The 15,561-nt window shown below is 47.3% G+C and overlaps 1 protein-coding gene and 1 long non-coding RNA gene across 2 annotated transcripts in view; one reads left to right on the forward strand and one right to left on the reverse strand.

Annotated features, from left to right (window-relative positions):
* The window catches only part of ABCA4 (ATP binding cassette subfamily A member 4), a 130,824-nt gene that overhangs the window by 95,098 nt on the left and 20,165 nt on the right, over positions 1-15,561 (forward strand). Inside the window, exons 31-38 of the mRNA XM_030823299.1 lie at positions 1,882-1,976; positions 3,505-3,537; positions 4,971-5,076; positions 5,208-5,282; positions 5,513-5,682; positions 7,160-7,337; positions 11,055-11,170; positions 12,202-12,349. Of these exons, the coding sequence (XP_030679159.1) occupies positions 1,882-1,976; positions 3,505-3,537; positions 4,971-5,076; positions 5,208-5,282; positions 5,513-5,682; positions 7,160-7,337; positions 11,055-11,170; positions 12,202-12,349 (921 nt within the window). The remainder of the gene's footprint in view (positions 1-1,881; positions 1,977-3,504; positions 3,538-4,970; positions 5,077-5,207; positions 5,283-5,512; positions 5,683-7,159; positions 7,338-11,054; positions 11,171-12,201; positions 12,350-15,561) is intronic.
* LOC115837529 lies at positions 1,466-10,540 on the reverse strand. Its single transcript, XR_004032542.1, has 3 exons — positions 10,529-10,540; positions 9,299-9,304; positions 1,466-1,562 (listed from the first exon to the last, which is right to left on the reverse strand). It is a non-coding gene; the product is annotated as an uncharacterized LOC115837529 (long non-coding RNA).

Genomic DNA, 15,561 nt, shown 5'->3' on the forward strand with positions numbered 1-15,561 from the left:
CTCTGTCCCTGACTTCTAGTATATGTGGAGATAGGGTTACACAAATATTTTATTGGGCAGAACTTTTATAAAACAATTTATCATAAGCTATCCCAGCCAGCAGCAATTGTTCCAACCTGGATTCCCCCAGGGGAGCTTGGCAGGTCTTCTGAGTGCCATTTTCAGCTTGAGAAGCAGGTGACTGAGTGAAAAGAGCAGGGAGGAGACAGAGGCAGATTCAGTTCCTAGGCCCTGGGCCACCCACCCGCAAGTTTGCAGCCCAGTCAGTGCAAGTCAGCTAACTGTTCTGAACCTCAGTTTCTCTGTCTGTAAATTAAGCTAAAAATTCTTCTTTCAAAGACTGTCAGGATGAAGTGAGATCATGTATGTAGGGCATTTAACATAGTGCCTGACACACAGAGAGCATTCGGTAGGTGCCAGCTCTCCTCCTGGCAGGAGAGAGAGAAACAAGATGAAAAGAGTGAATTAAAGAAGAGGAAAGTCAAATGGGAAAACAGGGGAGGAGATAGAAAGTGTATAAAAAGGAAAGAATGGTGCGCAATAGCGGTGGTGTAATGCCACCAAAATCCCCTCAACTACTTCTGGGCAGCACCCTTGGCAGAGTGAATGCTTTTACCCAAGGGTCATGACTAACGTGTGAAGTTGGCTAATGTGAGGATGTAAGCGCAGTGTGTTCCCAGATTTGCAGTAATATTGCCACCTGGCGGACAAACCCATGCACCTTTGAATTTTCCAAAAATCTTTCGATGAACTAGCTTCCAGTCCTAGATATATTTTGAAAGTGATTTGTAAATTGTAAGGCACTATTCAAATTATTTCATTAATGTCACAAATCAACTGTGTCATCTGTATGCCACGCACTATTCTGGGTGCTGGGGACACAACAGCTCACAAATCAGGCAAAGTCCCTGCTCTCACCAAAATGATATCCTACGGGGGATGACAGATACAAATACGTAAACAGATCCATCAGGAGGAAACTCTCGGGGGATGAGAGCTGTGAAGATAACACAACAGTATATGACAATACAGAGTGACTGGAAACAGGAACATTTCTCCGAGGAATAAAATTTGGACTGAGAGCGAGCCCTGAGAGGGTCTACAGGTAGAGTTCCCAGGCAGAGTGAACAGCCAAGCCCAAAGCTGTGCCAGGAGAGAGAGGTGCTCGCTGAGAGACGGGAGGGGAGTGCGGCAGGTGAGCTCAGAGAGGGGCAGGGCCGCGCACATCGGCCACATGGGCCTTGGTAGTGAGTCGAGATTTGATCCCAGGGTTTATTGGAGTGGATAAGTAAGCAAGGTGACTGAGGTGCTCAGGTTTACATTTTTATAGCTCAAGCTGGCTGCTGGGTGGAAAACGGAAGTTGGCAGACCAAGGACAGAATCAGGCAGACTAGTCTGGAAGTTTCTCCTTTTTTTTTTTATTATTATACTTTAGGTTTTAGGGTACATGTGCACAATGTGCAGGTTTGTTACATATGTATCCATGTGCCATGTTGGTTTGCTGCACCCATTAACTCGTCATTTAGCATTAGGTGTATCTCCTGATGCTGTCCGTCCCCCCTCTAGTCTGGAAGTTTCTCTAGTGGTCTAGGTGGTGGCTTGGGTAGCGTGGCAGTATTGGAGATGGAGAAACGCAGATGGATTGGAGATTTATTTTGGAGTGATGCCATTCTGTCTTGTCAATGGATTGGAGAAAAAAGAGGCATCAAAGATGAGTTACACATCATTGAAGTGAGAACTAGGGAGATGCCAGTACTTTATTTAGTATTTTCTCAGCAGCTGAATCCATAAATAATTTTTGGAAGAGAACAAGCAGTTTCACAAACTGCTTGGAAGTCCTCAAGTTCCAAGGTAATTAACGTGGGTGTCTTATTGCCCCAGAGAACACAGCGCAGCACGGAAATTCTACAAGACCTGACAGACAGGAACATCTCCGACTTCTTGGTAAAAACATATCCTGCTCTTATAAGAAGCAGGTAAGAAGAAACCCTTTTATGCTTTTTATCCTGGCTCCCTGTAGAAGATATTGACTAGGGACAGAAGATAATTTTCTCTCACAATTTATCTATGATCAGGGCAGTAGATTTTCTTCTTTTTTATCTAATTTGAGGGCCCCATTCAACATAAAAAGCAATTGAGGCACATACAAGTAAAATGTAACTTAAGATTAATTCTTTTTTGTTTGTTTGTTTGTTTTTACATTTAGGGCAAGCAGTCTTAAATTTTAACCCATGTATTATTACAAGTTATATCAGAAGACCATAGAAGTTATTCAAAAATGCAGCCACATATTTTAACTAGTTAAAAGAGAGAGTAAAAATTTGGAGGGAGGTGGAGGAGTATAGGGGAAAAGGTAGAGGAAAAAGAGGAAAAAAGTGGCAAAAAAAGAGAAAGGAAAAAGATAGAGTGGGAAAGAGGCAGCGGGCTAGTGTCTGAGTCCAGCACATGCCAGGGCGAGCCAGATCAACTGCAGCTGTCATATTCTAACTGTGAGTTATCATCTGTGATCACTGCCCTTTGAGATGCCAATGAACTTTTCAAGAAATATCTAGTTCTCTTGGCTCTCCAGCTGTTCTTATCAGCCCCATCCAGGATGGAACAGCTTTGGCAGCCCGTATCAGAACAAGCAGCTTGACAGGGGCGTGCCATGCCAGGAGAGAGGATCCTAAGGAAGTGTGGTCCAGTCCACACAGGCTCTGGGGCTTTAAGATAAAACCTCCTGTCTAACTTTAGTAGGACTTTCTGTTGCTCCACCTGCCAGAGCCCTGAACGAGGGATAAATTGACTTAATTAACTAGAACACACTGCAGATGGTGAAAGCATTTAGCAAAACAAAGAACGCCATCCAAGCCCCAAAATAAAAGCAGAATAAATAGAATGCAATAAACAGCAACCATCCCAAACTGAGTTCTCAGCAGCAAATCTGCAGTATGAAATTTTGGATTTTGTGCGTGTGTGCTTAAAGGTTGATGACAATGACAGTTCATGGGATGGAGCTCTGGGGTCCAGAGCTGGCATCTGTTCATTTCCCATTTTGTCATTTTACCCTTGACTGACTGAATGTCAGTGCCTTAACTTTGGGCTGTGGAGTGAGTCGGAACTCCCCCGAGGTGTGTAGGTGGTTGTTAGAGTCTCATTTGTGCAGGGTGGAAGACAGGAGGGCTGCAGCCTTCATTCCACACTGACATGGTCGTTGCCGTGTGTTCTGGGTCCAGATCAGGCATATTGACCTGACATATGACCTGACAACAGGACCACTCAGAAAGTCCCGCATGTGGGATATGATTTGGAGAGCCAGTGGGGGAAAACATAGGTGCTTTCTCTGCACATGTATTCAGGCAATGTCCCAGGGCTGGGTGGCTTCCGCATTGCTTGGATATCAGAAAATGCAAAAATGTCCCTGAAGACTGAGACTTCAGTCTTCAAAATGAATGTTTGGGAAAGAAAGTTAACAGCACTGCTGTACTTGTGGTATTCATTGCATTATTTTATTTTGGCTTTCAGCTTAAAGAGCAAATTCTGGGTCAACGAACAGAGGTAAGAAACTATTTTTATCAGAATTAAAATCTCAGATTGATTCATTGTTGAAATAATTGCACACTTTTAAAAGGCACACTTCACAGCCGTGAGGAGGGGCTGTTCTGTATGTGCTCAGGAAGTCACAAGGCACGTCCTGAAGAACATGTGGCTAGGGACATGCCAGACTCAGAAGACACTCAGTGGTGTCTCTTCTTGGAGGACATAAGTGGGGGTGGCATTCCCTGATGAGGCGTTTCAGAGCATTCTCACCCAAAAAAAGCTTCTAAAACCTCCAAGTATATAACAGTTTCTAATACTCCAACAAGAGGGCCTTGTAGCCTAAACCCGGGACACTCCTTGGCCCATTCCTTTTGAGCTTCAGGGAGTGTGGGCCAGTCCCAGACTTACCCCATTCCTGAGGCATCCTGGAGGTTGAAATGTTTCCAGAGATTTGGAGCCTCATCAAGGGGGACTCTAGGAGCCTACTGCCTCCCAGCCTCCCTCGGGAACTGCACCTCCAGAACAGGTGCGGGGCTGACATGGATGTGCTTTCCTGGGCAGATTCTAGACCGTACACATGAAACCTGGCGTTCAGGATTGCTCTCCAGAGGGACGTGTGGGGACTCAGCTGAGACAGAAAGTAGGAGTGAGGCAGTGATTCAAGGCCCTGAGAAAGAGCTCCTCCTCTGCTTGGTATAACCAGCTAATTCATTCTGTTCTGTTGACTTTGGCTTCTGCCCTGCCTTTGAAGGGTTTAAGGCCAGGGAGTGATGCACTCAGACTGGTGTTTCCGCACAGTCACTTCAGACTTCCAGGGCAGTATGGGAGATGGCTCCCAGGGCCAGTGAAGAAGCAGAGCACAAGTCCAGGCAGGAGAGGCTAAGGGCCTCCCTGAACAGGGGTGAGGCGCAGAAGCCCCGAGAGGTAGGGATGACAGGATGAAGATGGGTCCTGTGCTGCTAGAAGTACCTGCAAAGCACAGAGGTGGCACAGAAAAGGAGTCCTTGGCTGGGGTGGGAGGAGATAACATGTGACATGTGAAAGAGGACCTGGACTTGGCTTGGTGCTCCCAAAAGGGAAAGGTGCCGAGGGGAGCTAGCAGCCCTGCAAAGGGAGAGACACGCAGGCAGTCTGGGCCACGAGGAGCTCTGGAAGTGACTCAATATGTCCAGAATAGGCCACTCCAGGGAAGGGCTGAGGAAGGATGAAGTTGGAGAGGGGCACAGACCAGATGCAGAAGGGCCTCAGAGGCCAGGATGAGGGTCTGGACTCCTCCTGGAGGCAGCAGCAGTGGGAAAAGAGTTAAAAGCTGGTTTGGAAAGTGGAGCCATGTTGCTCGCTGGTCCAGGCAATTCCCCCGAAAGTCCATGTTTCCCTACAAAACCAGAGAGAGCTACTAGTAGGCGTGAAGTTCGTGGCCCTGGTCTGAGGATTTCCTGTTTCCTCATCAGGTATGGAGGAATTTCCGTCGGAGGAAAGCTCCCAGTCATCCCCATCACGGGGGAAGCACTTGTTGGGTTTTTAAGCGACCTTGGCCGGATCATGAATGTGAGCGGGGTATGTAAACAGACTGGAGATTTGAGTAGGATGTTTGACTTGCTTAATTACCATGAATGAGAAACTCTCATACTGATAAACAGGAAAAAAAAATGAAAACCCTCTTGTTTGTTTGTTTACATGGTTTTTAGGGCCCTATCACTAGAGAGGCCTCTAAAGAAATACCTGATTTCCTTAAACATCTAGAAACTGAAGACAACATTAAGGTACTTGACCTGTGTATAATCTGCTCTGGAGCTAAAAATTTACCTGAGCTGGTTATTTTATTTTTACTTTCCCACCTTCATTAAATTCCATCCCTCCCCCTGCTGAAATCTAGCAAGGAATGTCTTCCAGCTACCAAACCCTTCCTGCTTCTCAAATTTCCTTTCCTTCACTGATTTCTGCTTTAACTAGCTGTTAGTGCAACGTCTCGGATGTCCTCTCCACCCTCCAGGTGTGGTTTAATAACAAAGGCTGGCATGCCTTGGTCAGCTTTCTCAATGTGGCCCACAACGCCGTCTTACGGGCCAGCCTGCCTAAGGACAGGAGCCCCGAGGAGTATGGAATCACCGTCATCAGCCAACCCCTGAACCTGACCAAGGAGCAGCTCTCAGAGATTACAGTGTAAGCCGCCACAGCCCCAGCCTCACCACTTTCTTGTCACCTTCTCCACTCTTTGAACATCCCGAGAGAATTCTCACCACCGTGAAGTGCTGGTGTGGATGGTAATGCTGTTTAGTCAGGCGCATGTGAACATCCGACTTTCAACTAAGTGCCTCACACTTCACGTACCAGCCCTCTTGGTCATTCTTTCTCCCCAACATTTATGTGGAAAGTAAGTTTACATTTGGTTCCGTTCCCTTTTGGCTCTTGATAGCAAGTTGCTCCTGGAGCTTATACAATTATTATCTTTGCTATGTGCAAAGCAGCTGCCAGGAACTGGCGAAGTTCAGTAAACCTTTCAGCTCCCTCGGAGTAATTATCTTAGATTCCAGGGATTTCCTCAGAAGAGCATACTTTGGAGATGTCGACAGAGCTTTGCTACCCTCAAGCTGAGGCTCTTCTTGCACAGTTTCAGCCAGTGGAGACAGTGGTCTTGTGCGTTTTGTGGTGTGTTCACTCTATTTGAGGCCTACATGGAGGAGGCGTTGGTAGGAGCGCCTTCGTTAGTGCAAACTTCAGCGACGTTGTGGGGTCCTGATTTTACTATCCTAGCACAGGCTGAGTGCCAGTGAACATGCCCAGGGTCATCCACTAAAACCTGGGCCTTGGCTCCTTGGTGTCTTCCTCTGGACATCCTAGGGCCCTAGACTGTCCTCTGTTAATTCTCACTCAGCCATACTTTCGTGTGTCTCCTTCCAGTCATTTGTTCTAAGCTTACTACGTGTATGGATGATATGATCTGTAGCTTTATCAAGGCACTGACTACCACATAGGATGCCTTTGTGGAAATTAGTAAAAGTGCTCTTTTCTGTAGGTGGACACTGTCGCATGCCAGGGGTTATGGCTTGTACATAAAGTCCAGGCTGGCTTTAGCCCCAACTTACCCCTCAGCCAGATGCCTTCTGTTTGGCTGAGGAAAGGATAAATAGAGCCAAGTCCCTGTACAACTTGCCTGCCCTCTTTTCACTTAAATTTACATTATGAACATTTCCTTGTGTTATGATGTAGTTCTTGAAAATGTGATTTAACAAGATGATGAACAAAAGATAAATCTCACAGACCGTACGTCTGTCAACATAGAAAATTCAAGAGACTCTGTAGACAGATTGTTAGAGCTAATAAGAGCATTGCAGTACATAAGATTAATATAAACATCTATTTCTATACACCATAAAAATAATTAGAGAATATAATAAAAAGAAAAGTTGTCTAGAAATATTCACATGAAACAGAAAGGCAACCCACAAATACCCATTTAACCTTGGTCCATATGGATTAAGACAGTTTAGGGGAGTGACAGCTTCAAGGTAGAAAAGGGGAACCTGGAGGCCACCCCTAGGCAGGTGTAAGGCCTTCCCAAAGCCTGACTTTCTATCTTCTCCTCCTTCTGCTCCTCCCTCTTCATCGGCCTCTCCCTGTGTCTCTGGCCCTGCTGCAGGCTGACCACTTCAGTGGATGCTGTGGTTGCCATCTGCGTAATTTTCTCCATGTCCTTCGTCCCAGCCAGCTTTGTCCTTTATTTGATCCAGGAGAGGGTGAACAAATCCAAGCACCTCCAGTTTATCAGTGGAGTGAGCCCCATCACCTACTGGGTGACCAACTTCCTCTGGGATATCGTAAGTGTCAGTTTATAGCACCTCCCTCCCCTCCGTGGGCCCAAGGTGGAGCTTGTGTGTGCTCTGAAGGACCAGACCGAGTAGGGAGGATATTCTCACAGTGCCAGGGCTGCTGAAAGGCACTGCGCCAAGGGCCTTGTGTATCTGCTCTCCCTTGACATCTTCTTAGAAAGGCACAGAACTAGGAGCCCAAAGCTATGAAAGGCTGTGGGGTGCAGCTTAACAACTGGTGAATGGGGGCTCTCTGTGTCCTGCATCGAGGGGGCCTCTGACCCATCAAATAATTGCTGCACTGCAGGCATGAGTCTGGCCTTCCTGCAATCAGTCTGGCGCTGAGAAGGTAATATGAAGGGATCTTTCACCCCAAATTGCCTTCTCAAATCCTGCCCCACCTTCAAAAAGGTAAGGGTAAAACTTCCCCTGTGGTAGGGTCACCAGATAAATATAGGACACCCAGTTAAATTTAATTTCAGATGATGAATAATTTTTAGTATAAGCATATTCTACTTCAAATGTTGCACAGGACATATTTACACTAAAAAAACAAAAACAAACAAACAAAAAACTGGTTGTTTATCTGAAACTCAAATTTCACTAGGCATCTTAGGTTTTTATTTGCCAAATCCAGCAACCCCAGCCAGTGGCCACAGTAATAAGACCTTCACTTATTAGATTAACCACCGCTACAGGGAAAAATGAAGAAAAAATATTTATCAAATCAATAGCACACTACTGCCTTCCTTACAACCAAGGTTGGTGGGGGTAGGGAGGGGTCAGGATAGGGTACCCTATTACAGGCTGCAGGGCCAAAGGAATTGGTAGTAAAGGCCTAGTTATGATGTAGCAGGGTCACTATGACATCAACCCCAGTCTATTCTAGGTGTCTTGAGTAGTGACTTCTCACCATTTTAAGACCAACATGAGCCTCCACTTCATGTGATGATAAGATATACCAACTGATGGAGACCAACACCAAATGACTTTCTCTTCCATGGCTTTTAAAAATGATGGGGAATATTAGAATTCCTGAAGATATGATTTCTATCTTACTCAGCTTAGTAAGCAGCTATCACTTAACAATACAAAACCAGAAATTATGAGTAGCAACTAAATTATTTCCTCTCTCTTCTGCTACATGAGGAAACACTCATAAATGCATGGGGAGGAGGTCAGAACCTGAAAGCCTCTCTTTGGATAAGAGCATCAATTGCAGGTGCCACATTGGCCCTGTGATTCTAACATAAAAGGAGCTAGGCCCACCGGCACTGAAAAGTTACTTAGAAAAGTGCTGAGGCTTTTAATTTTACTTTCTTAAAAGATGAGAAATAGAATTTACACACCTGGGACTGGCCCACGTGTGTGTGTGTGCGCGTGCTTACAGGGATCTCTGAGCCTATGGAGAGAGACGTAGCTAGGATAGCGTGGACATCTGAGGTGGGAGGTGATACTAGCTGGCAGTCCATACTAGCTGGTAGTCCAATGAAGGGGTAGAAGATGGCAGGTACCATGTTAGCAGGCTTTCTGATGCTCCAGAATTTTAAAGCTGGCCTGGAATCTCACCTCTGTGATCTATCATTTTGGAACTTAGTACCGCCATTAGCCAGTGGCAAAAACGTTGAATGAAGGAACAAACAATTATTGCTTATGTCATTCCCTTAGCACATATATAATGCTTTAAATGCTTATATGTGTCATCTATTTTTCTTTAAAATTTTAAAACAGTTACAGACTTATGGAAAAGTTGCAAGTACAGTTCAAACCTTTTTTCTGAGTCATTTGAAAGTAACTTCTCAACAAGATGCCCCTTCTCATTTATTTCTCTCTTCCTGTCTCTCTCTCACACACCCCTCAGCACCTCCAATGTGTACTTCCTACAAACGAGGCCACACCCCTACAACCACAACACAAACTGTCAACATGAGGAAACCAGCACTGATGTGTCACCACCACCTAATCCTCACACTCCACTCCTGTTTCACCCATTGCCCCAGTGATGTCATTCAGAGAAAAGGATCTAGCTCAGAATCATGCGTGACATTTGATTGTGCTGTATCTTTAGTCTCGTTCAGCCTGGAAGAGTTCCACAGTCTTTCGTTAACACTCATGGTCTTGACACTGTTGAGGATTGCAGGCTGGTTATTTTGCAGAATGTCCCTTGGTCTGAGCTTGTCTGAGGCTTCCTCTTGCCCAGGTTGAGGGTGTGCATCTTGGCAGCAGTATCACTGAACAGATGCTGTGTTCTCACTGCATCCTATCAGGTAGCTTCTGATTTCAATTTGTTCTGTTACTGATGCTGTTCAATTCGGTCACTTAAGAAGGTGTCTGCTGAGCTTCTTCACTGTAAAATTACTCTTTTCCCCTTTATAATAAATACACATTTCAGGTAGAGGCACTTCAAAGATATATAAATATCCTATTCATTATACAACTTTCCATTTATTCATCCATTTACTTATCTCTGTATGCAGTCATGGTTCGTGTGTTAATCAATGGACTATGATCCGAGACTATCACTATTTATCTTGATATTCACATTATCCCCAGTGTGGTCAGTGGGGGGCCGTTGAAGCTGGCTTCTGTATCGTCTTGACTTGGGTCCTCATCCCCCGGGAGCTCCTCCATGCTCAATGGCACAGCAAGATATTCCAGGCTCATCCTTCCATTATCCCCACTCCTACCCTCTCCCCAAGAAGCCCCGGTTCCTGCCAGTGGGAAGTGGCCCTCAGAAACCAAGATCTGAGTGCTAGATATGTTCATTGCCTCTGGAGCACCATTGGTCCCAGGCCTTCTCAGTGATAGAACCAGGGAAGATATGGATGTACACACACAGGTATGCACACACCTCTATCTATAGTTCTCTAGCTACCTATACATTGAACACTATGAGCTCACCAAAGCCAACTCCACAGGGCTCGTTCTAGTTTTTTGTCTTTCCTCATCTGTAACTCCCTTCTCCAACAGTGAGACACTGGCTTCTCCCACTCCCAGCTCATTTATCTACCGGACCTATACACCTGAACGTCAACAGGGCCCAACTCTGCCACCATCCCCTCCCTATGCGGACGCCATCCTCTCCCTGCTCCAGCTGCCTCTGCTGCGTGCAGGTCCTCCTCGTTCTGCTCTGGCTCTGATACCCTGCACCAGATCAGCCTCCTGTAAAGATATCTTTCTCATCCCGTTGAGGCCTCCACACCCCACACCAGGTCGCCCTCTGAGGAAGCCCGTCTCTGGTTCTTGCCCTGCTCCTGACCACTGTGGCTCCTCCCCTAACCCCACTGTTGCTGTCCCCTTTCTGTGCCCAGTATAATGGCTGTAGGACTAAATTGTTTAAAAAGGGTATCATTATTTATTTGAGCTTTGTGAAGCCAAGAACTAGGCTTTAAGTTTTTCTGAATTCTGAAGACATGCTTAGAAAGAAGAATCAACAAAACTTTATGACCAATTAGAGAGAGTGAGAGACCAGGCAGGATTTTGTAATTGATCCTTTCAAAAGATACAAACTGAAGGTTCCCTTGGCAGGGAGGTAGGGCACAGGGTGGGGTAGGAGGACTAGTGACAGCTTAACATATGTTTGCCAACCAAGAACTGTTTAAAAAGCAAGTCGAATCAGAATCCCAGACCCTACAAGCTGGAGGAGCCTGGCCCCACCCCTCATTTTGCAGAGCCAGAAGCAGGTCTGAGAGGTTAAGTGACTTGCTCTCCTCTTCTCTTTCCGAGATGAATTATGCCGTGAGCGCCGGGTTGGTGGTGGGCATCTTCGTCGGGTTTCAGAAGAAAGCCTACACTTCTCCAGAAAACCTTCCTGCCCTTGTGGCGCTGCTCCTGCTATATGGGTAAGCCGTTTGGACCATTAGCTAATCCCTTTGAAGAGAAGCCTGGTGGTGGGGGTGGGGGATCATCTCCCGACAGAAAACCTGGGCTGTCCTGTGGTGGTAGCACCCACAAGTTTAGCTTCCAGCCCCAGGTAGGATCTGAGGCTGATAACCAGGGATCTGTCTGGCTTCTGTTTCTGACTCCACCGACAGAGTTATCTCTGAGGCCTGGTCCTGCCAGCGACAATGAGAGAAGTCCCGTATGATCTGAATCTTCTACTCAAACTGAGGTCTTGACCAAAGCCTGGGGGTCAGCCATTCCCCAGCTCCTCACCCAGCTCTGACTCTCACTCATCTGTGGCCAGTCTGTCCACCTCAGCATCCCCATGTGAACTGGCCAAGAGTTACCGCACACAGTAGAAGACTCCGGCCAAAAAACTCCTCCTGAGTCAGGGACAGAGGATGACACAGGGGTTACATCAGCAGAGTTACAGGGCCCAGCATGCAACTTTCTTTCCCACGTGTGTAAATTTGAATGAGTAACTCATGCATCTGGGCCTCAGTTTCCTCATCTGTAAAATGAAAATGGTGATCCTGGTCCTTCCTCTGTGGGCCAGCAGAGCCTTGCCAGAGCATCGGTCTCCACATATTTCTCTTGGAAATAGAGAATCTGGGAACCAACCTGACTATAAGCTGTGAAGATGAGCTCACTGGGCTCATCTGAGATGACCTCAGCCGGGCTTTGCTGACCCAGGCGAGAGTGGGAGGTGTTGCAGGTTGGAGAACCCTCCTATGAATTGTACAGAGCTTTGTCGTTTACAGAGTACATACACAGCTAGCAGCCCATTTGCTCCTCACAAAACCCCATGAAGTGGTCAGGGCAGGCATCATTATCTCCATTTAAAGTTGAGGCACAGAGACCAACAAATGGAGTATCTTTCTGGTCCCCTGGGACACTGGCCAGGTGTAAGGGGAGTGCATTATATCTAGACGTATTGTAGGTGGAATGGAATGTGGAACTCCATCACTCTGAGTTGTCTCATTTCACACAGATGGGCGGTCATTCCCATGATGTACCCAGCATCCTTCCTGTTTGATGTCCCCAGCACAGCCTATGTGGCTTTATCTTGTGCTAATCTGTTCATCGGCATCAACAGCAGTGCTATTACCTTCATCTTGGAATTATTTGAGAATAATCGGGTGAGCATAACTTTCTTGGCTTTTTTGTTTGATTAGTAGGATAGTAGAGTATGTGTTGGTCAAGCAGAGCCAGGGGCAAGCATCGTACATGTAGCAGCTGAATGCAGATGAGTGCCACTTTCTTCCTCCCGACCCCCGACCCTCCCTCCCTTCCTTCTTTCCTTCCTTCCTTCCTCCTATCCTTCCTTCCTCCCATCCTTCCTTCCTCTTTCCTTCTTCTCCTCCCTCCCCCTCCTTCCCCCATCCCTCCTTCCTTCCTTTTTCATTCCTTCCTTCCTTCCTTCCTTCCTTCCTTCCTTCCTTCCTTCCTCCCTCCTTCCCTTCCTCTTTCCTTCTGTCCTCTCCCTTTTTCTTTTCATCCTCCCTCCATCCCTCCCTCCATCCTCCCTTCCTTCTTCCTTCTTTCCTTCCTATAAGCTCCTTTTTCATTTCTGTGCTCTGAATGAAATGGTTTTCTGTGTTTATTCTGCAAGCAAAACTTTATTCTTGCAATAAACTTTAAGCTTTGCTCACTCTTTCACAAAGGTTTCCTCAGGGACTTTGGGTGATGGGTTTTACACACACGCACAATACATTTCGGTGATTTCAAAATCTAAAAGTAACAAAAAGGCATACAATGAAAAAATCTCCTTCCTACCCCTGTTTCCCACTCACCCAGTTCCCTTCTCCAGAGGCAAACTCTTATTTGAGTTTCCTGTGTGCTCTGGAGACACATCAGCAGATCCCTATACGTTCTTTCTCCCACTTTCTTGTGGAAATTGTAACACTCTGACATATACTATTCCTTGGGCAAGTTAATCTTGAGGAAGAGACTGGGGATTCTCCATGCTGAATGCCTCACTTTTATGAGCTGCCAAGCCCAGTTGTCCCTTCCACCTGACCTCCCCCTGTCCAGAGACAGATGGCCAAACTGAATCATAAAAAGAGGGGGAAAAAAAGAAGGCAGTCACTGCAGGGCTGTCTTTACTCCACACTCCACACTCCCAGTCCCCACCGCTGTGTCTGAGTCCTGGCTGTGGCTGTCCTTGGAACATTTGCCTCCCCACGTGCCTGTGTCCCCAGGCGCCTCAACCTTTCCTCATTAGCTCTTCCCAGTTCAGAGGGTGGGACCGGCCAGCACATCTGCACTGCTGCCCTGCCGCACCCACCTCCACCTGCCTCTGGGCCCCGCTGGGAAACACAGGACAAATCTGTGCAGAGGCCCCACCATGAACTGCCCAGACCCATGGCCCCCTGAGACTGACTCTTTCCAGATCTTGTTAGGGTTTCGTGGCCGCTAGGCAAGTAATGAAGCCTCATCTGTCCCATGAATGATAAGAAATTCAGCATGTCGGAGTCAGACTCTGGAAAGAGGGAGGATAAGAACACAGCCCCAGCAGATGGCCAGAGCACCCAGGTGACTGAAAATGCTGCTTTGTGGAGCTGTGTTTGTCACAGGCTCACAGCCCACGAAGTCTGAAGAGTGTTCCTTCAGAATAATTAAATAGCCAGCTTAAAGCAACTCAGAACATTTTCCCCTCTGAGGCTGCACCCATTTAGCCAACACTTGCTAAGCACCTGCCTTCAAAAAGCTGGCATTTTCATGTAAATTATCAGATACACAACTGCTGTGGAAACCCCCAGTATCCCACAGAGGCTCCCCAGCTCCCAGTAGCTGCCGCCCCTGTGCGGTCAGGAGGTCTTTACCAGCTGAACAGCACGTGCTGGGTGTATGCTGATATAAACAAGCGTGGCCCACTCATCCTGCCCTCCAGAGGCTCCTGTTCCAGTCGGAAAGGGACCTGCCCACGAAGTTTGCAATGATATAAGCCACAGTGTATGATCCTCCATAATACAGCGTGTGACAGAGCATCAGAGGAGTGAGGCAGATAACGCACTGCAGGCCAGAGGCAGCGGGAAGAGCCAGGCTGCAGGGGCTGGGGGAGCCGTGGTGGAGGAAGTTCAATTTCAGCCTGTAGATTTCTATTAGCCCATTTAATAAATAACGAAGTGCCTACTCTGAGCTAATCAATGTACAGGTATTTAGGAAGGACACAAAAATAATTAGGACGCAGTGCCCACCCTCCAAGGGGCCCACTGACTAGTAGAGAAAGCAGGCAGATTTTAAAAAAATTAATCATGGGAATGTGATAAGTGCTGGGAGAGAGGAATGGATACTTTCTCATGGGAATCTTGGAAGGCTTGTAAGAGAAGGCACTCTCTCTGAGCCAGCTGTCTAAAAAAGAACAGGGGCCGGGCGCGGTGGCTCACGCTTGTAATCCCAGCACTTTGGGAGGCCGAGGTGGGCGAATCACGAGGTCAGGAGATCGAGACCACGGTGAAACCCCGTCTCTACTAAAAATATAAAAAATTAGCCGGGCGTGGTGGCGGGCGCCTGTAGTCCCAGCTACTCGGAGAGGCTGAGGCAGGAGAATGGCGTGAACCCGGGAGGCGGAGCTTGCAGTGAGCCGAGATTGCGCCACTGCACTCCAGCCTGGGCGACAGAGCGAGACTCCGTCTCAAAAAAAAAAAAAAAAAAAAAAAAAAAAAAAAAAAAAGAACAGGAATCTTTCAGAAAGCAGAAGGGAAAAGAGCATTCTTTCCTGCTTGGAGCAATAGGTAACAGTCTGCACATGCCCAGGCCTAGGGGCCAAAGAGCACAGTGATTCCAGAAAGAGTGGGCAGACAGGGTAGGCAGGGAATGATGAGGTAATGAGGGCACAGGTGTGGAGGCTGGAGAGGGAGGAGGTTGTGGGACAGGGAGGAGCCAGATGGAATGGACAGCTGTGGCCCAGCCAGGAGCTATGCTGGCCTCGTAACCCTCGGTGTCCCTTCTATTTTCTCAAGGGAGGCTCTGCCCAACATGCCAAGTCCGACCACTTGAAAACAAGTCCCTGGCTTAACACAGACCCCAGAGAGAGTCTCCAGCCCTCCTCTCCCTAGACAATGGTAGTTGCCCCGTGAGGGGCTGAAAAGCAGAGCTGGAGATGGCTCAGGGCCTGCTGTCCCCCTGCAGCTGTTGTTAAGAAATGAATTGAGGGCTCCTGTTGTTTCAAAGTGAGTCTGCAGGGAGAGCTCCCTAAGTGGACAGCAGGAGGGCTGCAGCTTCTCTGCACATTCCTGCTGTCATCCCCAGAGTCACCTAGGGGAGGGGTAAGGGCAGTAATGCAGGTTCCTCACAGTTAGCCTCGGTGCCCACATGGTACTGAGCATAGTAAATGTTTAGAAGATGC

This window comes from Nomascus leucogenys, chromosome 12, assembly GCF_006542625.1.
Source record: "Nomascus leucogenys isolate Asia chromosome 12, Asia_NLE_v1, whole genome shotgun sequence".
NCBI classification, from domain to species: Eukaryota; Metazoa; Chordata; class Mammalia; order Primates; family Hylobatidae; genus Nomascus; species Nomascus leucogenys.